Source organism: Vollenhovia emeryi, unplaced genomic scaffold (genome assembly GCF_000949405.1).
Source record: "Vollenhovia emeryi isolate VEMERY1.0 unplaced genomic scaffold, V.emery_V1.0 DF939231.1, whole genome shotgun sequence".
Classification (NCBI taxonomy): Eukaryota; Metazoa; Arthropoda; class Insecta; order Hymenoptera; family Formicidae; genus Vollenhovia; species Vollenhovia emeryi.
In genome coordinates this window covers 259,625-286,362 of record NW_011967135.1, presented here as the reverse complement: position 1 = coordinate 286,362, position 26,738 = coordinate 259,625, and the positions used below count along the sequence as shown (strand labels likewise).

The 26,738-nt window shown below is 39.9% G+C and overlaps 1 protein-coding gene across 1 annotated transcript in view; it reads right to left on the bottom strand.

The window, feature by feature from the left end:
• Positions 1-2,633: 2,633 nt before the first annotated feature.
• LOC105560432 overlaps positions 2,634-26,738 on the bottom strand; it is a 53,741-nt gene continuing 29,636 nt past the window's right edge. Inside the window, exons 2-3 of the mRNA XM_012009557.1 lie at positions 19,206-19,272; positions 2,634-2,818 (exon numbers count right to left, since the gene is read on the bottom strand). Of these exons, the coding sequence (XP_011864947.1) occupies positions 2,634-2,818; positions 19,206-19,272 (252 nt within the window). The remainder of the gene's footprint in view (positions 2,819-19,205; positions 19,273-26,738) is intronic.

Sequence of the window (26,738 nt, the reverse complement as noted above, 5' to 3'; positions counted from 1 at the left end):
GTGCTCTTCCGCTACTCTTCCCGTTTCCGCATAACTTGACTGACTCATTGCGCACGTGCCAAGGTACCCTGCGCACCACCAATCGGTGAGCCTTAACGTGCAACGCATCTCGAAAAGATCTCTCCGAGAGAAAGTGTACGCTCAAATCCCACTAATCGTCAAGGAATCGCAGCTTGAATTTCGGTTCTCCAGACGCCGGGGACGACACACGACATAGGTGGTATCGATATAAGCGAAAGGGATAACGCGAAAGGGGTTGGCGCAACCGGAATGTACATCGTGGCGCAACGGTGTCGCGGCTTGGGATACGCTCTTGTCCCGGCGCATCCCACGTTACGGCTGCAATCGAGCTGGCAGGTACTGCGGGCGAGTGTCAAGGGAACACGCCGCGCGACCGTCGTGCAATCAGGCACGCCACAGCCCGCTGTGATGCAACGGAAGTGGAAGAGGGTACCACCTATACCCTCACCCGCGCGCGTTACCATGAGACTTGACGCCCGGCGAATATAAGCGAACGAGCTTCGTGTGCTTCGAGCTCACCAAGAAAGATGCCTTAGCATCGCGACTGTACAAAACATTTTTTAATCAAAATAAGTACTCCTTTTTCAAACAATATATACGCCCACACTATGGTTATATTACGGTGTTAAATATCAAATGATGAAAAATTATGTTTAATATATTTTACCTTCGACCTTCATTTTTACCAAGGATTCTACTACTACCAAATTCCTACCTACAATAAATTGCGGTACAGCTGAAGTAAACGTCTTGCTGCAGCGGACTCACGCTCGTTTTGGATCCTAAAACACTGCATTCAGGCGCAACGTAAATTCCGCGAGAACGCAGGAGCACGAGAAATCCCCGACGAATGTACATAGATTATTAAAGTAAAGCTAGATTTAAAGCGCATTTAGCCGTTTCGGAGGACGTCAACCCACCGTCTAATTTCCTATATATTTTCCTTCGTATTCCTATTACGGCCTCTGCAAATACTCGTCGTCATTATTGTCAAATGTAGTTTTCGAATGTACGTAGGTACTAACGTTAGAGCTAACACCGAGTTTGTCAAGTTAAAAAGAATCCACATTAAATTCTATTTGCGTTAACTTCCTCGTACGGGTAACGAAACAGTTTGCAAGTTTTGCCAGGCCACTCTAGCAATGCACGATTTACACGTGCACCACCATTGCACTTTCCCCTAGGTAACACAAGTACGTAACGCGCTACAAATTGGCTACTACCCTCTGCCTTGCTCAAGCACTACCGGGACTTGTGCCATAAGTCACCCTACTCGTTTCTCGCTCCGCCCTCACCTTGGGACGAATCGCATCTCGAATTCAATTTCACGAAATGGTCATTACGTCACAAATTTCTAAGTGTTTTCGTAAAACCATTCGAACGTAAAATATTGAACAAGCCGACTTTAATTCCTCATCAACTTCGCCAGCGGTGTTATTCTTAATGAATCAGCCGTCCGACAAACATTTTAAATAAATAATACCCGCTCGAAGTATCTTCATCCACGTAGACCCGCGTACGGAGAGGCAACTCTCTTGGAAAAGAATTAATCGGCAGCCAATACATTAAGAATTTAATCACGGTTAATACGAAATTAATGAAGCGGACGATCGTTGGGGGGGAAAAAAACTCTTGCCATGACTTTACTTTCCAGTTATAGCGTGACCCTAAGCGCTAAAATCGTATTACTATATCTCAAAGATCTCCGCACTCCCGAGCACTGGATTTTAGTGAACGATCCTACGCAAAGATATCTCACTCGAATTCCCTCGCGAACGAGCACAGTTTTCCGAAGCAAGTATCGCGAGTGTATCTACGTTTATTTACAGAAATAAAAATCGATAACGGATTGTATTATTGGCCACACGGTAAAAGTAAGCGGATACTCGTAACGGTCTTGATTAAAGGTTAATAAACTGCATCGTTACATGTCACATTTGCTTCAACTAGCATAATCGTCGTAAGTAGAAATCAATGTCATTTAGTCCATTGGCCGTAACAAGCAACGCTAGAAATTCTGGCACACTTTCTCCACGCACTCTTAACGTACATGCGTATATGTTTATATTCGCGTGACTGCATCGGTATAATTTAACATACGGAACACGGCTGCATTCCATTCGTTGCAGACAACCGCGAATAGACTCTACCTCGGACAACGGAAGGCTTGAATTAGGTGCATGACAAATCGCTGCGCATGGATAATTTATCTGTTAACATAACGTTGTCTGCCGGTGCTGAACATGGCGAAACAGCCTGTCTAATTATAATTTACGAAAGGGACATGTGATATCATACGCGAGAGATCCGAATGACGAAAGTTACGAGTACACAAAATTTACATACCTACAGCGTTATAATCGCTAAGATAATACAACTAGCGCAAACAGGAGCAAATATTTAAAAACTGACATTTACTTTCTATCGCTCGATGAAAGCTTGTATAAATAGCCCCCTGTTTAATTTACACACGTTCAATAAATAGAAATTAATATTATACGTATTATTTTCCGCCGTCAATCGATGTAATCAATTTTCATCTTTAATTAACGATAATGTGCTGAAGAAATGGCAGCTTTTGAATGTTCACTTGGCAGATATAGATCGTTCACTTACTCGGGCCAGGTGCGACGAACGTTGAAGTGATGAAAATTTAGAACAACAATTTCATCTTGATGACCAATGAATGTGTACAGAAGACAATCGATATTCGGTGGGTATCGTTTGGGAAAATCAGGAGATGTGAAAGTGCCACCTTGAGGTCTGTCCGAGCTGCTGTACACAACACAAGAACAACCTGTAAAAGAAAACAAGTGTCATATATAGACGTGGAATATAAGAAATGTGAAAGTTAGGAATAATAAGATAACGCATAGGGAAACGAAGTAACGGAAAATTTCAGTAATGTTGAACGACGTCGAGTCGTCGTATCTAATCAACGCTGCAAGCTTCGTCAGATGTGACGTCTCTGTTGGACGCCTCCAACGATTTTAACGTAGAGATATCCTTTTTACAAGCAACTTGTCGATAATGAAATTTCACCATCTGACATTGGTTCCAGGGTGAGGGGCGCGGGCACGCAAGAGAAAAGTTTTCTTATTTCCAAAATGAAGTCGTCGGTCCGCGCATCGATCTCGCGTCCTCGCTTTCGTGCTAGCAGCCGCGTCGAGAATGCCAAACTCAAAGAATTAAATTAAAGTTTGACTTTTCGGGAAGAAAAACTCCACGGAGAAGTACATAATAATTCACGCGGTAAACACCAGTCTCGACAACGAATCAATCGTGCAAAATCCCGTTAAAAATGAACGATTAAGTAAATCTTTAACGACGGCCATTTTACCAAGAGATTTGTTTTGCGTACGTGATCCGCATCGACGCGATATAAAGACGCGACGGGACGTACATAAATTTAGCCGAAACGTATCCGGCGGATCAGACGGCGAATGATTAAGCAAGCCGATAATTTATAGAGGAGTCGTTGCAAAGACCAGCCGACGTTGCTCCTATTATCCGAGAAGCCGTGACTCGCGCAACTGGGAATTGCGAAAATTTAATTTCCTGTTTTTCAATTAACTTTTACGTTAGTCGGACACAGCGGGTCTTCCCGGCGAGCGGACACACAGGAGAATGCAAAGAGCCGTCGTATCTATGGTTAAATAATGGCATGACACTTGAGTTATACCGCCGGTACAAAAGCCCGAACATTCTCGACCAGTTTTATGCTTTGGGGACCCCATTGTATCCCGTAACTCGGCGTAATGCGGAGGGAGTGATTCTCCTTTTTTTTTATTCCGCAGAGGTATGTGTACCGAGCTGTGTAATATACCGGTTTATTGTGCGCCCATTGTTGTAGAAAATAAAGCGATTCAGGGGTGCAGAGCCAACTGTGTGGGTAAGTTGAAATTCGACTGCGGTGCAAATGTTATGAGACTCTCAGCGCTCATAAAGCGGGACACTTGGCAATATTCTCAAAGAAAAAATAACGCAAAAGTCTTGCGAAAATTGCGCGTCTTCTGCATTATAAATTTTCATTCGCATAACAACAATTCAGTCATGTCCCATATATTACGAGAGAAGAAAACCCCGTGTACAGTGTTATTATATTCCGACGTGAAAAAAAACTAAAAGATATCCTATATGGCGGAGCGTAAGATTGTGCTAATGAGGGGGAGAAATGTGAATCACTACAGTACCGCGTTAATGCGAATACAATCATTTATCCAAGATAATATCGCCATCGCTACCCTCACGATTCGTCTCTGTCGGTGCGCTAGTGCTTTGCAATGATTATTCTGGCTGAAACGATCCATTAGCGAGCATTCGTTCGGCACAGCAAGACTAATGCAAACAAAGCAATTTATAAGGATAGTGACGCAATTAATCAGTCTTTCGAAAAAGCGAGACACCAAGAGAAGGAAGCGGCGCGCCAACGAAAGAACATATCGCGTTTCGCGCGCAGCGAATTAATAGCTCCACGAACCACAAGTTAGAAGGGTCTTTAGTAAATTGGCAAAAACATTGTCTTCTTTCTGTCCCCCATACTCTATCAATTTCTACTTAACTATAACAAGCATTTTCATTTTCTTGCAGTCTTCCACCGCTCTACTGCTTTGCCTTTTACCGCCTCTCGTTCTCACCTTATTTTTCGTCAACCGCTCTCGTCGCCACGCCGTCGCATAAAGGTTTCTACAACTGTAAGGACACCCAAGCGACCTGTCGCGTGAAACGTACCAGTGATACTTGAACTTATTTGTCTCGCCCCGTAAGATACGCTGTGACATTTGCAATTTTCTAACGTATCTAGTGTCAATGCTATTCATTTCGCTCCTATACCACCCGTGTACAATACTCCTTTAGCATGTAATCTCTATAGTTCCTATTGTTAACGAAACGCTCGAAATTAAAATGCTCACGTTATAGATTAATTCTATGGATATAATTAGAAATGAATTATACGAATAATTAAAAATAAAACCGGGTCACACCGATCTAAATGAAAAGAAATCAATCACTGCTGCCGCGTTCATAATGCATCGTAGAGTGAAAAGTAGAATGTCAGAGGCGTAAAAATGCTGGCACAGCCACTTCCTCGTGACGGAACTGTCCGAGAAACCTAGAGAATATTTTAAATAGCGGCAGAACTAATTCTCCTCTCGCATCACACACATATAACCTTAACGTATATACGATACATGCTGAGAATAGCATGTACAATGTTAAAAGCGACTACGGCCTCTTGGCTGCTGAAGTGGGGCGCCAGGCCGCTCTAAAACACTCGGAGACATCATTGTTCAGTCACGTTCGTCGGCATTGACTCGAGCATCCTCAAGTTGCACTCTATTTATAACGTACTTTACGATAGTTACAGAGGAAGGAGCAATAGGCTTTTCCGCGAACGGGGAAAAATGCGCATGCGATTAATAACGGACTCGCAAGCGTATCACGACGTTAATTGGCATGCGGCGTTTGTCTACACGTGCACAACCTGCGCGAATATCGATCAGTTAATATACAAGTCTATAAAATGAATCGCTCTCGGCGTCAAAAACTTATCCTTTACACAAGAATAAAAGTGTCTTGTGATTCAATGAATGAAAACAGCACGTTTGCGACTCTACCCCAATTGCTTTTCCCAAAATCTCAAATTTAGAAATCATCGAGAAAATACATAGATGCATCAGGTTCCTTGAAATTGTTATTGTTATTAATTCTTATCAATACCAAACGTAATCTTTTTCTCGCATGACAAAACGCATTCCCTCAAGCATCATAGTATACTGTGAGAACTGCGACAGGTGATTCGTAAGCTGTGACACGAGAAGCGCGAAGCGACGTCTTCCCACGACTCTTCGGCTGCCTATACTATTATACGACAGTCACACGAACATCAAAGACATAAGATCAGGATGCCACACTAAGAAGCAATGATATTATTGCCGCACCGGAAACAGTAGAAATCACTTAGCACTCAATTCCAGCCGCAAGTTGACTTTTCTGAATTCGGACTAATGCCGCAAGCTGCTGGCTGCAAGATCGAAACTTGCAAGTTTCCGCAAAAGCGAGGGAAACTCTGTATCGCGCCTCATCCGTTGCTACTTCATACATATATAAGTATATAAATATATACAGGGTGTCGATAGTAGGTGCAAGTGTTATCTTGACCGCGAGCCTACGCAAAAAACGAGTATTAACTCTAAGAAAATACTTTTTTCTATGTTGAAATACCAATAGTTCTGGTTATAGGTGATTAAATATTTAAGTAGATTGAAGCTTAAAGCAAACTTGACTTTAACAGAATTTTAATTTAAACTTTAGCTACTAAAATATATATTGAAAGTTAAGAAGTTGCGAGAAAGTATGGTAAATCAAATTTTCCCTGTAGAACATTCTACTTTAAAATGATAAGAGACACCGTATCTAATTGTAAGGAAAATTACAGTTTATCTGACACACTGTATATGTATATACATCTATATACAAATAGTTCCATCTACTTTTCACATGTGTAGTCATACGTGCCTATATTATAGATAAATCTATTTATATACAGATGGAATCTATAGAATTTTTTATCTGTCTCAGATAGATTCATCGCAATGCAGCAGGCAGCGCGATGCATCTAGATATCTGCTGAAAGCACGACTACCACTACACTTAGATCACGCGATTACTTGGTGGACACAGAAAGGCTTCTGCTAAAAGCTGCTGGATAAAGAAGCAAGAAAAAAGTGAAAACCCCGAGAAACGAGAAGACATAAATGGGGTAGAGGAGGAAGGAAAGCGCACTACGCGTTAAAGAATAGCATTTCCTACGGAACTTAAGCGTATCCTGACTATTTCCGGTTACAAATGTAACCTCAAAGCACAACGGTTCCATACACAATTATCTTGAAAGTGCATCATTTTAAGAAGGAATAGAATCCTTGGAAGACCCAATCTTTCGACGCATCATCTACTTACACGAATCACTTGCCCTATTTACTTTCTCTACATATGATTTTACATGTCGAATACCTATTTAGCTTTTTGCTCCCATGAGAATTTCGTTATTATAAAATCAAGTTTCGTCGGTGTCGTAACATGTTGCATATCGTCAATATAATGGCAATGGATCGGAAAGGTGTCTTTACACTAAATAAAATATATCGTAGAAGTATCGATTTTTAAGGAGAGAAAGAAAGGGAGAGAGAGACAAAGAGAGTTGCTGCTACTATTCCTTCGAGAGTCGATGTCACGAAGTAGACAAAGTTGAGAGAGTACGAAATAAATTGATAATATCTTTAACCCAGGCTGGTAGCCATCAAATGCCATTTTACGAGATCGTCCTATAACTCAAATCATCCACGTGTCTGTAAAATGTGCATATACATGTTACCCTTGAATATTTAATTTTCTGAGATAGAAAACTACTTGAATATTCACTTGAATTGTGCCAGTTTTTTGATTCGACAGTTTCAACGTGGCATACGCTGCCCAACAACTTTTATGTGAAATCTTAAAAGTATAATCGCCAAACTATTATTTTTATCGCTCGTTTGAATTTTTGAGAAAAAAAATATATATATTCGTATTTATTTTATATATATATATATTATCAAAATAAAATAAATTTGTTTCGATCAAGCAAATATCAAACAAATATTGAGAGTTTTATCGGTAAAAACTCTATTTTTCCCAACAATTTCCATTTTGTGGATATATTAAAAAATGGCTACCGCTTATTTTTTTCCATGTAAACGCATGTACCTACGCTGGGTAGATAATTCGGAGGTCGGTCAGTGCTGAACACCTTTATCCGACTACACGCGCGCTTCGTAAATGTTTTCACTAAACGACTTTTGGCGTGTATTTGCGTCAACACAGTACTACGTAATGTCAACAACAATTGCACATCACCCGCTTGGATATGTTCGCAATTCTTCCAATCGTGTCGGAATAAATTTTAAAAGCCGCTTTTATATTTCAATTATTCTTCACACTCGATGTAAAATTTATTGGGAAAAGCCTCCTATATGTTGTTATATTTCTATTTTGTACATCTACGCGCAAGGTGCGGGAGAAAAAAGTGTAAAAATGAAAGATTTATCGCAAATTAAACTTTAATCCATTTTCTACTAAATACTAGAATCAACTTGGATGAAGGTTAATATACATACGAAATATAAATTAAAAAAAATTGTTCACGTGCGAAAAATGTTAAAAAAATGTACAAGTAACATTATATATCTCGATATCCCAATATTATTTTCCAATATTAATCAAATCATGTCGACAAAAAGAAAATAGATGAAAATGATGGAGATTTCCTCATCCCTCAATTCTGTTAACAGCAACGCATGAGTCTTTAATCACAATATATCGTAGCGTGCCATTACTCACAATCAGTACGTCCGTGAAAAAAAATTGCGTAATCTGGACTATCGGCACTTCTTTATGGATTGTTCCGCGCAGTACCGATTTGATAGGTCGTGCGATGTACAAGATAGTGGATATCAATCTAGGAGCAGGTGGCTGGAATATTCACAAACAAGCTAGCAAGAATTTATATACAACCGTACAGCGCCAGTAGTTTTGTTTTATCTACTATTGGCTCGGGGATTTCCGTGATATTCGCGGAACAGAATTTTTTTATGGCCACGAGCAAGTATTTATTCATGAATCCGGAATGACAATGTAGCCGCAATGCTTTCTCGTCCCGCGCGATCGAGCTCCCTGTCATGCGAACCAAGGCTATATAACTGTGTTCATCCGTTGTTTTACTTTACTAATGCAAATGTTAAGCATATTTGAATTGCAGAAAGTTGCACTACGCAAACAGGTGTTTAAACATTAATTAGTAAGTTTAATAATTTTTACGTACTTTCGCGAGCCACACCAACGGCTTGCCATTACCTTCACGTTGCGTTTGTAACATTTGTGTACACTTGAAAATACATACGTGTACGTGTACATAAGCATGTACATTATTTTTATTGCGCGCGCTCAGGCAACAAAACTTAATAAAAATAATACGACAAGAAACAAAACGTTATTCCGCTCGAATAGTATGTCGTAGAATCGGAAAGAAGATGTTTCCTGATTCAATTTTAAGAGCCAATATTGTCCTCATCGTCGGAACACAGCCTTCAGTAGACCAACCTAACACTTGTGCTAGAATTTCGTACAGCGGAAAGCTTGGGTAAGAAAACTTTCACGTAATATTAAAGGCAACACGCGAACATTGCTGGAAATTGCTCGTCTATGATAATAAAAGTATTGAAACTATAAATCTACTTGACACACATTTTCTTCCTTTTTCTACAATATATCTACGACACTGCTTATCACGCGTCAAAATTATTCCCGTTTTGTATTTGCAACTTCAATTCGCTAGGTGTCATACGAATTATCGAAATAGTCGTTCGAAAATTAACGAGGTTTCCATTCTCCAATATCGACAATAATTTATATTCAATTTCATATATGCGCATCCCTATACGTTGGCTGCTAAAATTTGTATGGTTGGAATACGTGAATCGTGCTGACGGTACACGGCATTAGTGAAATCGTAATTGAAATATTAATTTATGACGCATAACGACCGCCTAGTAATTAACACGCTCAGTAACCCTGTGTCAACGGATGCGCAATGCATGCATTACGGCGACACGGCCACATTACATAAATACTCGGCTTTAGTCTGACCTCGACCAGATCATAATGGGCCAAGTATACAATTCTGCCATTATCCCCCGGAACACCAACGTTCACTGCGAAAATCCATGAATACGTCTGCGGAAAGCACGTTTGTCAAAAATGTATCGATGCGCATATTGATATCGTTAAATTATTACGTGACAATGTAAAAATATCTTTCTTTATTATCTTTGTCATCAAATTTCCCTAATTCGGTTATTCAAGCAAATTGATCGAGTATATTCATCATCGTATTTATCTCGGTAAATTAAATTAAATTTTATGAAAATAACTTGAAACAATGTACAATGTTAAATAATGGTTCGGATTTTTGAGGTAAAAATTGCTAAAAATTGTACATGAAATTGGTTATAGAAAATTAATAAACGACAATAAGGTTTCGTTGTTTATAAAACATCTGAAAATGTTACTCGTTAAAAGTGTATTTAGACCTTTTTATATTATTATACGTAGATAAAAGAATGTCCGCATGATTTTAAACGTAATGCAAATGTATAGGATGCGATTACATATACGCGGTCACTTACTCTTACGATTCTGAAAAATGTGAAAAATTCCGGACACGCTCGCCGGAAATATTGAGAAAAATGTTGTAGACGTAGCGGTCGTATATAAATCGTGTATTATGTCATGACGTGATGCACTGCCGTATTATCGCCGTTACACAATGCTTTCCTCTTTTTGCGAGAATCGAGATGCAGCAACATGGTCAGCCAAACTAAACCATGTATCAATTACGCGAAGCTGTATCGTACGAATAAATAGACTGTTAGTGGTTACGCGTTCGCAGAATAAACGTGACTTCCGTTACTCCGTTTGTTGGATATCAGCGAATCGATGCGGAGCCCTTTTAATGGAGATATTCGCTGGATTGAACAGGGTGAGAGCACTAAAATTATTCCAGAATAGATCGAGTATTATGATAGATCGGCTTTCGTCGTGTCATTTCGTAATCATCACGTCGAGATAGACACATTTTAGTGCTGCGGTCAAAAGTTGCAAATTTCATTACGTGTGTTCATGTTCGACAAGCTAGACAAATGTTAACTATTAATGGAAAAAATATATCAAAACCGTGCACAATGTCTAAATGTAATATCAATTCACAACAAATATTGTATACTTCTTCACGTATCATCTAGATTCAAGTTTTCTGATACGTACATTCGTTGATTCGTTACTTATTTAAACACTCATTTCTCTGTTAAAAAACTATCTAACCGAATGAAGAAAGCATTAATAACAAATATCTAAGTATCAAGAACATGTACATGAATTATTTCCAAAACCTCATTAAATTAAGATTAAAGTTAAAAATGTACAACTTGGTAATAAATACAGTTGCCAATTAGTATTATTAAAGTTAAGATGCATCTCTTCGCAATTAAATGCAATTCCTACCATTGCGGAGTATTAGCAATTATCCTGTAGTGACAAAACTTTAACCGAGCTTATACCGCAAACTGCAAACGACTGGAGTACGCGAACACTTGTGGAACTTTCATTTGCAGTTCTTCTGATGTAAAGGACAGATTATGGACGAACAAAATGAAAGAGAGAGAGAGAGAGACTACGCACGTAATGAAACAAATGTTTTGAATGTGGCCGCGTCTTCATTTAAAAGTAAAGGAGGTAATTTGTATGCTGCGCGTACTGCCAGCGACATACGAAATCCTAGTCTTGGTGACCTACCAGGATGACATAACTGTAATGTAAGTACGTTAGGCGAATTGCGCCGATATCAGCTGCGCGATTTCATATCGAGAATACACCTGGCTTGAGCACGAATTCTGTATTTGGATATATCGTACATAAACTACATGTATCGACGAGAGCATTCTTATTTCTGCCTTCGTGATTGCCTTGGTAATCTAATTGTTACGCATAGGAAGAAGATGAGAAAAAACGTTAAATCTTGAAAAAAAGAAATGGATAATGAGAATCCCTCGCATAAATACCAGAAGCAAAGATCTTTGACCGTTGCATGGACGGCAGTGAGTTGGTTGTATAACGAGATTCACCTGCATAATGCAGAAAAGACTATACAAGTTTGATATTACAGCGCACGTAGCTTATGCAAACGCTACGCTAAACGCACTTTCAGAAATGTTACATTTGCATCGAATAATAATTTACTTTGAATGTACAAGGTTAAAAGAAGATATCTCATTGACACGTAAACCAGCAGTAGATGGTTGTACAATATTGGAAACTAATATTTTGATATCAAACATCGCGTAGATATTATTTAAATTTTATACACTTTGGATATTCCACTGTACCTTCCGTATTCCTACGAGAGCCGTTACGATTCGACAAAAGACCTTAATCCGCCAGAGAGCAATTAGAATATCTGCATGAATATCTATCTTTTGCGTATATATCGATACGACTTTCAAACATGTTTTAAATATGGTTATAGCATTAAATTAAATCGCTTAAATTCTTCTTATTCGCGGACAACTTAATTTTATATCCAGTATTCGACATTTTTAAATGAGATGCTATTACTTTGCTTAATTGCACGCTTTATCACGCATTTGCTCCGTGAGATACCAGCAATTTATCAGAGAACTAAATAGAAAAACGCCGCTTTTTCAGAATAGTATAACAAGAAAATTATAGAGTTGTACACAGATACAAATCGCAAAAACAGGACAATGCGCGTGACTGTATTCGCTGGAAACTCTCTGGTTGTGATAACCAGCCAGATAGTACTCGCCGTGAAAAAAAAATATATAGACACCGCATACTAAAGGATATCTTTTCACGCTACCGAAAAATGTGAGACACTTGGCAACAAATTGCCGAACGTGACATTTTGCAATATCTGTCTCAAGTTTCTCACGTCGAATATAGGATAACGCGATGACATTTTTAATAAATGATATAGTTTTAGTTAATTAATGATTTGCACATTTTCACGTTATCTCCGCTTGTATTTTCACCATCGTTTTAATAAATTTGTGACTACACTAATAATGGGAAATCACATTAGTAACACCAATATACGAGATGTATTTAATAAATGTGTATATAAAAAGTACACAAGAGAGAAAATTGCCAGAGAGATTAATACTTTATGAAAAATATATAATATAATAACACTGCCGTCTGCATTTACTACCTCGTTGGCGTTTTATTTTGGGAATTAAAGCAGGAAATCGAAACTTTATTAGTTCCAATCAGCAAATTAAATATCAATAGCGTATCTATTTGTAAATGAAACATCACGTGGTTACATCGATTGCATTTTTGAGACATAAAAAATTAATGAATGAGTGTTAAAACATTCTGTTGAAAGCGATAGTAAAAGATGGATATATTAGACGGTTGATCAATATTAGGTCGTGAAAAAGATCAACTATGATATCGCGCGATTTCAATGATGCATACAGATTACACGTTGCCGGGAGCAAGATGGCGTATGTAACTAACCGACGTGTATCTGCCAAGTTCGCGATTGTTGTACAAAGGGCTGATATTGACCGATTTCGCGCATCGACATATGTGTAAGAGCCGTCCGTTAAAAGCAGCTGGTTTGCCGTACGTACAACCGGATGATTATCAACGCACAGGAGCGCTCTCGTCTAAACTGGTTACAGTGTCATTCGTGATCTACCCAACCTCTTCCGCTAATGACAGCTCACCATGACAAAACCCGCGTTGATATCACATCGACAATCTGCAAAAGCCACAATGGCAGCTGCCCTTGTCCATTTGAATCAAAGCTAAGAGCAGCGCCGCATTAATTTATGCTGTCTATAATACGGGCAGTTTAACCCAAGCAATCTAATGCGATATCCGAAAGAGACTTTTAGCACGGATTTCGTTCGGCTGCACTCGAAATTTATCCTTCTGGAAATATCGTTTATCAAGAACGAGCATGACGATAATTTCGCGAACGCATTTCAAACCACGATGATTTCCAAAGCAGAGAGCCAACCGTATTCATTTGCTCAGCTAAGTGGAATGTTGTGCGCATCTCTTTTCGCGTAAACTATTTTATGCAAAAGATTTCCCTTTTCAAGCCCGAAAGAAATGTGTTTAATTTCGCGCGGAAATCTCAAAAACGTGAGAAAAAAGTCGGTTTTCTTGTTAAAATACGCTCAGCGCGTATAACAGGAAAATGTGAAGATAGATCGCTATATTTACTTGCCGGCTTACCATAAGTTCTTTCCAATCTACAGCATTCGCGTTTATGCATCATGCGGGACCTCGAATGGCGTAATCTCGAGTCCTTAGAAGTCGCGATAGCAAAACCGAAGCCCTTTGCTCATTCGAGCGAGTTGAATCTCAACGATACTTCGTTTCGGTACACGTACCAAAGTGTTATTCAAAGAAACGCTATGACGGAACTTGGAAGCTTGTAAAAATGTCACGTTTGATGATATAAGCGGAGCTCCGTCTTAGGTAAGGGATACAGCGAGACACTCCAACAAGTTTGTCGTTAAGTCTGCAACTTTTCTTTACCTTTATGCCGCATTACATCGGTCGGAACTTCCCTTCCGCCTATTTCTCGATTTGTTATACATACGAAACCTCGTTCCAACCACGAGGACTATCGCGATACCAGAAAGTAGCGGAACCTTCTTTACTCGTTCAACCAAGCGGAATCTCGTCAATACCTTCACCGCCTTTATTCATCGGCATCAATGCATGCTTCATACGTAGCGAAGCTTTTGCAAAAGGTATTCAAGACGCCGAATGTACCGTAAAATATCGAGGAATCAAAAAAACATCACCAATCACCTCGCGTCGTGTATTTTACTTTTTAGTCATTTTTAAAAGTATGTTGACTCTAAGAAAGTTGAGATAAAATTTGTAATTTTCACGGAATTTCGCCGCTGTGTCCCAACATCTCATTCATCTTTTTCAGTCATACGGAAGATTGCGTGAGTTTTTGAAGAATGAAGCTGTCCTCTCCCTCTCGAAAGAGCACGGAAACTAGTTCCCGGTATTTGTTTGGCGAAATGGGGCACATCTATAGGTTATTATTTGTCATTTAATGCCCTTACGTCATCCAGATATTGTTTTGTGCACGCGGTAAACAATATCTAACATTTTTTCTCGTGAATCAAGAGAATTTATTTCTGCCAAAATGCGCAAAGATATCCGTTTTATTGATTTAATCTAACTTATCTCTTTTACAGAAATATGAACTGTAGCGCTTTTTATGGAAAGCTCCATGTTTTGCGGTGTATCAAATTGCAACTATAACAATGCATTCGTAGGATGATGAAAATTATATAACGCAGAGCGCGAGGTAGGGGGAGGAGTAACTCATTTGGAATATCGACTTTCCATCACCATTACGTGGCGTATCGGTTCGTTTCTTCTTTTTCGTTAATAATTCATTTTTTCGCAACTTAGTTGCAGAACGGCCGACTATTAATCTTGTCACTGCGGTGATCCCTGAAATTGAATTTCCGCAGTGACAGATATTCGCTGAGGATTGCGAGATGGCCATGTAGAACAGCCGTAGGGTTCTGCCTCGAAACGTGCATTCCCATTTTCTTCCTTTTTTTTGTATATACAGGATTTTATAACGATCGCTCCATTTGTCGTACAGACCGACTGTTTCATCGAGTGTCTCTTTGACGTTACTCGATAGGCACAGGTTGCCAATCTGCGGCGAGAACGCGCTGTTCTTTGGTTTAATTCGTATAAATAATAGAAAACATAATAATCCATAATTGTAAGATAATAACTCGCTCGTTCTACGGGAGAATCCATCGAAGCGCGATGATATTTTTTCGAGACTGTAAATGAAAATCTTTGCCGATAAAAGTTTGCGCAGTTATCGCGTATTCGTTGTATACGTGTATGGAAACTGGTACGTATTCTCACTGGCGAGAAGTGGGCCGTGCACCAGCTGTCGTTGAGCCTCGTTACCGTTCCCGTCACGTCAGTGGTGTGTGTTGCCGCGATAAATCTGGCATGCCCGAATCTCGCGCGTTATTACTTTGCGCTTTACTCGGCCCCGGCTTACGAATGGCTACCAAGTCAGCTGGTATATTTCATCGAAGCTTTATCCGTTTCTTTGACCGTTACGCGTCTTTTATTATCATAATCGTATATCAAGACTTTTTTCTTTATTGCCAAATAAAAAAGCTATAAAATCCACTTATTGTTAGCGTAAAATACAAAAGAGATGTATTTACGCGCACGCGTAAAGTAAAGATTGGAATATTTACGAGAGAAAAGGAAAACGGGCGACTTGTTCTTTCAAGGAAATTATAATATTGTTTCCGCGTTACTTTCCAACGTGTTCGCGATCGCCAAGCGATGTCTCTCAGGGTGACAAAGGATAGAGTTGAAGTTGGCATCGAAATTACTACTCGGAAGCCAGATAAAGTTTGCCGCAACTTAGATAACAACATGAGGTCATCAAACAATCGGTGTAGCAGCCCGCAATGAAACCGCACTATTGCCAATTGATCGGATCGGCCCTGGTTTCGGGTCTCGTAGTTTCCACTCGATAGGATCGATAAGTCCGAAAGCAGTCGAGCGGATGAGGTTAAGAAGTATAGTCCGCGGAGATCAATTGAAAGGTATTGACCTTGCGTTCCAGGTGTTACCCTGGATAAAGAATTACGTCGATTTATATCGTGAGTTTTGGGCACCTCCGCCCCTCGGCATGTTGCGAAACTTTCGCCGTAACGTTAAGCCGCTTTACGAGATTACACCGCCGGCAATTTACATACGATTGAGTTACGGTGCTTGCGGTGCCCGGCGTTTCTAGAAAAGGCAGTTAAAAGTATACCAGTGTCGCCTGGCGCGTTTGCACGTTATCCGGAAATCGGAGAGGGGCCATTTCCACAAGGTGTACGATTTATAAGCTCGAAATAAGGCTACCTTTCCAACAAACCGTTTTCGCCGATCGCACATTCGGGCGAGAATGCGGCTTATGTAAATGCAGTTAACACCTTGTTTTACTTGCTACGCCCGTGGTACCTGAATCGAACCTACACATTTCGCACGTAGAGCGCGAATATAATCCGGTGGAAATTTATAATCTCGAGACGATTATATCCGTTATCTGTTTCGCCGTGCGAATTTCGCTCGCGAAACGCGAAACGGCAAGTTAAAAAGGGGGGAATGTGTAGAAAGACGAGAAATTGGGCATTTACATATATTAATTGAATGCCTAATCGAGAGTAAGATGCCCGAGCTGAATTTCCGGATTGCACGAAAAATGGCGCGTGAGCGCTTCACCCGCCTCGGAGCTCGGAAAGATAAACTCGGAAAAGTTTGTAATTGCACGACGATTACAACTTAAATATACGCTTTGGCGCGGCCAGAATTCGCAAGTAGGGATACTTGCTCGCAATGCCGGACCTTTAATGAATATTACTCTTAGATCGGTGTACTCGCTTGTGTAACACGAGTACGCGAGCAAATCCGACGAGATATAGACTGGATCCAAGTTTTGCCGCTTTCCGCGAGCCGTATTATTAAACTTCCGGTAAGCCGAAAGCGAGCATATTCTAGCTTCGGTCTAAGATCGTAATAGCGAACTTTTGCCCTGCAGCCACAACGGGATTTCTCCAGCTATTCCTACGGAAACTGAGCAAAATTATTCTCCGGCGCGTGACGACCGAATTGATTAGATCTAAACTTGCTTCCACGAGTACAACGTGATATCCGAAGCGCTCGGACGTGACGACAGAACGTTACGTAGTAGCGAACGAGGGTGAGAAATTAACGTATCGCTCGTGTTCCAGTTAACAACGGAATTTTCAGCAATTCCACTCGATGAACCCTAGCGTTGCTAGACGTTGACAAGTTAAAACCATCGAAATATTTCCAGTGCACGCGCGCGACCGACAGACGCGCGTACGCGCGTATGCGCGTGCGAATACGTGCGTGCGCGGAACAGGGACGGCCGGAGAAAAAGAGAGGCGGAGAGAATCGTTTGTTCCGTGCTGTTAACCGCATGTGTGATGCACACGTATCTACGTAACGGGCTCAATGATGCCGACCGAAGCAATGAATATCGTGTGCTCCGCACGCTCGACCAAATTAAATGTGACATACTCGCCGGATAACGTTGGTCAGTTATACGACGCGTATAACCAACCTCGTTATTCTTCTCTTTCGCCGTTAGAAAAATCCCGCTTGCCAATCTCTCGCACGAATGCGGAGCGCGTTAATCATCTTCGTCCGCTTACGGTAATCCAAGTTACATACGCGATTATCAAACAGCCCGATAAGCCACTCGATTCGCCTCATTTACGTATCGTCGATTGTCACCATTATTAGACTTTGGCATGGGAAAACATTTTGCCCCGTATCAATGTCTGATTTATGAGCCAGGTTCCAAGCTGCCTACTAAAGCAATGAATACCAGTCGCACCAAACGATCCATCAAGCTGAATATAATTCAGCGTCTGCATTTGACGTCATACGACGTAGTACATTACGTATAACTAAACGCTTTTTTGTAGACATTTCGCTCATGCGTCGCTTCTGCCCACCCATGCGAGGCAAATGCAAATATACGTGTACAACACGGGGTAACGTTACAGCTGCGAGCTATAACATACGGTATTACCTCGAATAGCGTCAGCGCTCGCGTATGGATTTTCACAATCGCTCACTTACGACTCCGCTACGCGATAAGGTGCGCGAGCTCGATATCACGAGTTTTAACGTAATACGTTGTTGCCACTAATCAAACGGCGTTAAACTCGATACGGCTCGCCTCACGCGTAAATAACAAAAAAACCTCCGTAATAGGCGATGCTTGTTACATTATAACAGTACCGCTACTTTGGTAACGATACCAGACGCCTTGTCATAAAAATGCGCCAATTATAAATCCGTATATAGCCTAATCATCGTTACATCTTCAAGTGTCACGCTCGAAAAGAACTGGTTAAAGAGCAGATTGGATAATAGCGGCTCGCACGTTATGCGGTTCTCTCTCTCTTGGCGTAAACGCTTCGTGTCCTACACCTAAACAGGTACTCGATACTTGCATCTGTTATATAATTATATGTCTATGAGTGTTATCAAATAATACCATATGCACACGAGAGTAATATACACGAGAGAACGAGGCGGGACGCATGTATTCCTGCGATTCGTGACTTGGCCAGTAGAGAACTGGCTAGCTGGCCGAAGCCCGGCGTGGCGGCTCGTGGTAACAGGGGCATTGTTTTTGTCGGACACGTTGCCTGGATACTAATGCGTTCGGGCACCTAACGTCCGGCTATACGTTAAGCCCGATGCGCCACGTAAATGCGGCTTACGTTCGCACGATAACGGATCCTTAAACCGACGTATGCAATATCGGTTCGCGTTAACAGTAATCCGTTTCGCTCAAACGTGTCGGGGAAGGAATCGCCAAACCGGAATAATAAAATCTAGCCCCCTTTGGCGCGCGAATCCGCGAGATTTCACAGCCGGTAACACGGCGAATAACGCCTATCCGCAATATACGCTCGCCGACATCGCTGTTTTAGAAATAGATCGATATTCACCTGGATTTACGGCGTGGCAGTGGTTGAGGAGCGGCAGCCAACAGAGTAGCAGCACTGCTCTCTGCATCTGAAATCAGAATTAACGGCTGAAATATTTATTGACGCGTACTGCTTCCAACGAATATTACAGCAGCCCCCATGAAAACTTGAAAAAGATCTGACCGTAATAAAAATTATAATTACATTCCCTTTCGATTGCGAACGCTTTGATGAATTTCAAATCGATTCTTCTTTAATGAAAGCTTAATAACGGTCCTAATTACGAAGGTACTTTTCATCGAAAATTTAAGTATTCCGGTCCTTCTGCCAATTCAGTTCCAACGGTCTAAATAGCTAACGAATACGCTCGCTACTTTAATAAATGCCAATTCTGATTGACAGGACATGAAATCTTTCTTCAAAATTCCTAAGATTCCGCTTGAGAATAAACGACGGTTTCGATTCTTTAAATTAAATCAGTTTATCGAGCACACATATCACTTAACCGTATGAAAGAGCTCGGCATCCATCCTCTGTGACTCGATAAACATTATACCTATTCAAACAGACCTGCTTTAAATAATCCGCGGCTAATAGTACATAATACATTCCACTATTCATATCAGGAATAATTAAATGTGTAATGTTAATATTTATCAACTTATGTACGCGCGTTCGCTCGCGCGAGGCTGTAATGGAAAATAATCTGCGCGGTTTAACTTGATTAACGTGACGCTTATTACGCCCGAGCAAGTATATCGCAGGTACGAGAAACGCATATCCCGTGTGTGAGAAACAGGAAGCTTTGCACATGGTGAATATATGGGGAGTAAGGCAATCCTCTACTGTCCATTGTGCCGATAACAAATGAACTCAGCGTGTGCATACGCCGTCGTGCATGCGCATCAGCATGCACTCGCCATGAGTTCGCACGCACGAACGCTCGATACAAAGGCAACCGTGCAAGAAGCGTCGTGCCCAATTTTTCCGAGGATGCAGTTCGCCTCTTTGCTTCAGCTAACTCTCTGATACGTCCAATGCGTAAAAAGACCGACGTTCGCGATAATACTATGTACTCGATTTGCCGACTCAGTTCCGATATCAGCCGCGTGGAACTTTCAAATTGCAGCTCCTACGAATTACCAATGATAAATGCTGTCACTATTTTGCACTTTTTTCTTTCTTATTCGTATTGTAGAAAAACGCCAAGTATCATTTTCTAATTATTATTTTTCTTTCGCGCCATTTCCATGTCAAAAACCTACCAGTGCCATAAATTTTAATATCTTTTTTTCTCGCGGATCGGACATATTGCATACACAACGCAAATACGCAGTAGCGAATACGCAAAACGAATAAAGTTAATAAAGTGATTGAAAAAAACGTATATTGACATGTAAATGAGAAATTCAGGCTCGTACGGTACAAAATATGGTCGATACCTGTCATTTGTACTCGTGATTCGAATATCATTATGCATTTTGAAGCCCACAATACGGCACCGATCTTTATGTCGATATGCAAATGAAAAGTGTCAAATGTGCCGCTTGGACCAGTTTATGTACATATCGCGGCTCAACAATACATGTCAAGTACAATATAAACAAATAGTCTTTAAAATCATGCTTTTCGCTGTGTAATTGAAATATATGCAAGATACAATAATTCAATTAGATACGACTGTTGTGAATAAGTTTGCTGACGTAACAAATGATGACTCGATATCGATAAGTGGTATTAATCTCATTTTGCGAGAGATTCGAAATATAGGCGCAAAAGGTCGCTTTGGGCCGAAAGGTCGTACGGGTCAAAAGTGCACCGGGCATTGTATTCACCGGACAACCAGGTTCATTCATCGGGCAGAGTGAAATTGCCGATCAAATCTTAAATTGATAAACTTTCTTAGTCCTCTCACGACTGCTTTACGTTTAAATATATTTACAATGCGGTTGTTTACTTCGAATTAAACTCTCACAAAATTTTTCTACAATCAATGATTTTGATTAATAATTTTTATAATTTTGTCAATTCTCTTTTAACTAGAAAATCTAGGACATACGCCGATAAATCGCGTTATCGTTCTACTAGAAATTAAGACCACCCGGCACACGTTTTGTAAGCTAGCGCACTACCAAGATGTAATAACATGCACATACGTGCACGTGAGGCGTCAATTCGATATTTGCTTCAACGATGACGTCGCTACTTGCTAAAAATCGTCCAAGAAGCAAGCTGTTCTCATCGTACCATTAAAAATATCGAAATTGTTACATCGAATCGGCGGTCTCGTTCCACTTTGATAAGAGCGATCTTTTTTCCGTCCAACCACGTATAAGTCCTCTTTGTAAGAATTTAATCAAGATATCTCACAAAGACATGATCGATATAACGAATCGGTTATACGCTAACTTATCGTTATTCATTTTCTCCTGACTTCTGTACGAGATAAATAAGAAACATCCTCTCTCTTCGAGATACAATCGAAAGATATAATATTTCTCTGCATATTCTTTTTAGAATCTTGGAAATAAATTTAAAATATATGAAAATGGATAGAGATTGAATAGGATAGATATCACTTTTCTTTCTATATAATATACGGAGAGACTGATGGAACTAAAGAAGATATCCGCGGACGGCATCCCCGAATACGCAATAACTCACACGGCTGACAAACAAGTGTCAAGAAATCACTCCGAATTGCTATCTTGTGCATCAACTTTCAGAGTTATACTATGTATGTAGCTGCTAGAAACTGTTTTCGTTGACACATTGCGCGGCCTACCCTGTCAGAACTGGTACCCTCATATAACTCGTCGCGTACAGGAACGTTAGATGGGATCAGCTTTTCATGAACACAGAGTTTCGTGCCGGGCAAAACGGGAAATGATATCACGTGTCAAGTAAGCAGAAATATTGGTATCTCGTTTTCTTGCACATTCTACAGTGGACGTGTGCCAATAAACATATCGAGTCGTTCCAGTTCACGAAGAAAAAAGAGCCGATCTGAAACTTGGCATGCCATTTTCAAATAGAGATAACCGTATTTCATGTTACGTTTCCATATTTTATACAATAATGAGCGCGTTAGCAAACGAGTTGGGAACTTTTACTGATTTGCTAGCAAGGCTAGAGCACAAGTGTGATATCATAATTTCATTACGTATCTGTTTAACAAAGGTGATGATGACACTTGTCAGAGAAGTCTCGAAAATTTTGACTTTAGTACATGTTCACGTACAAGATCATAAATTATTAGTTTGTAATAATTGAAAAAAAAACGATGTTTCTTACTTCGCTTTTAAATGAAAGAAAGACGATGCAAATGATCACTGGTAGGTGCATACAGACTCAAAGTCAGCAAGTCGTTTGTAATAGTAATCGCGATTCCGTTTTCACGTTATCCGCATCGTCTTCGATGTAAGTAAATATCCGTGATATCGGTTGTGTCGCTCTTCGTCGCTAGTGGAATGTCACCCATGGAACGACGCGCAATACGCGTACAAAAGCCACATGCTTCGTCGGCAATGCGAAACCCGGGAAAGCTTTGAACTTGTTCGGAAATACGAATCTGTTGCGCGTGACATGGTTAAACAAGAACGAAGAGTTCAAAGAACATCAACACCGGAACTGTAGAATAGGGGCAGCAAACAGACTCTCGCGACGAATACAAGCACCAAAAATGTTTACTTTCTCTTAGGGGCTGATAACACCGAAGTTTCCAATTAAATTTGACAAATTTCGAGTTAGCGTGGGTCACGTTTTCTAGGCAATCGAGAAATTTGAATTTTGGCAAGTCTTACGAATTTTTCCGCTTGAAAGTTAAAATTGTGACTGCAAAAGAATTCTATTTCGTCATACATTATTTATAATTATTGTGCTTATCGCATGTAATAAATAATTGGGGATTAATTTATTCTGAATTAAAGAAAATGTTAAGAGAAACGTACTCGTATTTTTAATAATATTTCAATGTCCTAGGTGAAATGCGTGAATTACAGCGAAGCGTTAATACGATTCTCGACTGCTTTACACGTTCGCATTGCGGCTTCGCACGACGACGAATCATTCCTACACGAAGCAGCAATTTAAACAGACAGCTAGGTATGTACTACGTACGACGGATTGCACCCCGTAGACAGATGAGTCGCTAAAGTTTACCGCTCTTCCGCGCGAAAGTTCCTGTCCTACGGAAAGCTGGGCCAACATTCGCGTCCGTTCACAACCTGTCTGGCTCTCTACCACGACCTTGCGCGCACAAGAAATTCAGATAGCAGATTGCAATGGTGCAACGGAAGCATGGCAGTAGCATCCCTGCGGCCACCCAGCCGCAACAACGGGCTCACTAACGTAAAATAGTAGCAATGAAGCGAGAGAAACGCAAAGCGAGCGACAACTCCTCTACTTTTAAGCCCATAGGCTCGAAAAACTGTGACGCAGGATAGAATCATTTTGTCGCGGTTGAAAGTAAAAAATTAAATTTCGATAGAAAAACGCGAGTCTTGCGTAATGTCCTAACGTCAAGTTAAAATTAAGATACGTGTATAAATTCCATACACTGCGATTAGATTATACCGAGCAAAATTGTGCAAACGTAGAAAAGACGCAAATTATGAAACTTATTTGATGGGCCAAGAATTTAAAATATGTCTAGATATCTCAATAACTCACTGGACACATGTATTACGCTGATTTAGTATCCTACCATTATGAGTCGGTGACGGATGCGATTTCTCTGCTGTATATACACGGCTCCATTTCGGCACGAGCAAGCAATCATAAACTCTGCCGCGGCGATGCTAAATCATAAAGTAAGGAACGACAATGACTACCACCACCATCATTCGCAGTAGTCGCATGCGTCCACATGCGGATGGGCAAAACTTTGCTGTGGCTGACAGATATATACGCGCAGCGAGCGACAATTCTATTGCGATTGCTTCCTCAACATATGATTCCGTTAGACTCGTGCGTAGATTAAACACATAGCGATCGATCTTACTATTCCGAATGACAAAAAATTTTAACATCAGAAAATCGCGCGACGCATTGTAGAGTTGGCGAATAAAAAGTTATAACAACCAAATATAAACGAAAAATGAATCATTCGGTAAATTGGAGAGATCACCTCACGTAGAATTTTAATATAATGAATTGATTATTCCTTTACCATTTATATCGACAAATAAACACAAAACATACAAGCGCAAAAGTGTGTGTATATAAAGATGAAGATACGCGTGCATATCGATGCACTGAACTACGACTTGATCAAACAAAAATACGTAGATACGAAGATCTGTGAGTTCATCTGCGGAAGTAATATATCTTCAACCGAAACTTGGAAAGTATCACGCGGTAACAGCGGAGAAACTAGCAAGATGCACTATCCCTGCAGTCATATAGAGAACATCGGATTGATCCCGAAAACATCCTCAGCTAGTTTCCGCATTTTCGCAGTTATCTCGAGAAATAGTTCAGTTCAGCTGAATATACGATGATTTTCCTTCAAAAGGATATCACATAAATTTTATCAACTTGAGAAAGATGTCAAGTAAATAATTTAATTTGTAGCATTAGAAATAGAGGGAAAAGGTCGAAATGAAGAACAATAAGAATAAAGAGAAAACAATAGCAGATAAGATGGAAGAGAATGGAATCGCTCAAGTTAACCAACGCGATTGTTCGGCGCCATCGAAATTAAAGGAATGGATAAGGAGAAAATAGTTACGGATAGCTACGCTAGTCGTTTAGTTTCCAACGAGGCTGAAATGCGGGTGCTAGGTATCACATCTCTCGTGGTCCGCTTTAATTGCCCAGGTGGGGGGACGACAGGACGAAAATAAAGAAAAAGAAGCGTAACGTAGGTACTTAGATAAGAATAAATTTCATAAATAATTATCTAATCTTAAAACGTACAGAAGTGTAGCTCTCATAATTTTGTGTGATAATAAAATTCAAAAAATTGTTACATAAAATTCTTACGCATTTGCAATGCACTTATTCCTATGACGATATTCGCATCTTTTCTGCCCTTTCTACCATTTCTATCCTTTTCTATCCTACCTGCGCAATGACTATACGAGCAATCGGTCCGAATAATGGTGTCAGCTTAGTTACTTCTCTTTTTCTCTTTCTGTCAGCTTTTACTGGCTTCATATCATACGGAAAATTTCAAATTTCTTGTTTCACGATCCCTTGTCGATTCGAATGAGAAGACAAAAAGTTAATCCAACATTCTTTCTCTAAAAATCATAGGTTGCGATGCAATAGATATCATTAAGTTCAATGTCTTTTAAGTCTATAATTTTTAATAAACGTAATTAAATTAACTTGGATAGAAAACACAAATAAGAATAAACAAGTTGTTTTGACAAAAGTTATAGTGTGATAAGGAAGAATCTTGTTCTAAAGAAACTTTAATAGAAATTCAATTTTTCAGATATGTATATAATTCGGAAATAAAAAGCACAGATAATTGAGCAAAACTTATTTTATCAATTGTAGAGATTCTAAAAAATTTTCGCTAAAAAATGAATTTAAATTCTTACCAAAGAGTTTGCGCTTAAATAGATATTCGATATGCTCTACGTATGCATCGAGACAGAACAAACGCAGAGAGAAACTTACTTTCCAATTTGCATGAATTAATAAGTACTTCTGTGCAACAACTATGCGACTAGCACAGAATCGAACACGCGGTATCCTTTGCAAATACCATAATCTCGTTATAATCCGGATCTAGGCGGATGATAACGATAAAGGGACTGCACCTGTTCGAAAGCAGAATACAGGGCCTGTATTCGAAAAGCCATGGATTTTCAACCAAACCCTCGCGTTAATGAATATCCGCGAAATAATTCGTAATTACGAATATAATCGTGACGCAACTGAAATGGTAACCCAAATTATACACTAGACGCAATCGCGCCACATCTGGAGCGATAGTATCCAGAGCATCGGATAGCGTATGAGAATGAAATTAAATATTCACACGCAATAAATCTCCGCTATTCTCGATAATCGGCGAGTGTCATATTGCAGTTTAATAACATTACGCTTCATACATCTTAATTTTCATTTCCGTTAACTTCCCGTTGATATCGACGCGACAAATCATCGACAACCATCAGCCATTCATAAAACTGCAATCTATGGAAAAATTGCTTGCCGCGCATCAATTATTCTTTTATCGCAACTGGATGCGATAGGAAATCGGGATAATACGAGATGAATCCGTGCATTCAAAACGAAAAAGGGAGAAAATATGTTGAACCATTCGTTAAAAGTTCGAAATAAGAATAGAAGAAATCCAATGTTACGTCGAAACACCGTTGCATGCCTTAACGGAAATGTAAATCGTGCCCCTTTTTTTAAAAAGTTTGCTGTTCCAAGTAATACACAAATGCGCGTAATTTTTAGAAATGGCAGTAAATACGCTTCATATAGCCCAGCAACTTCATTATTTACAGAATTGGAAATATGTTGTTTACCAAGTTTCGAAATTGTGCAATTATTGATACAATTTCATTTAAAGATTTAAAGTTTTAATAA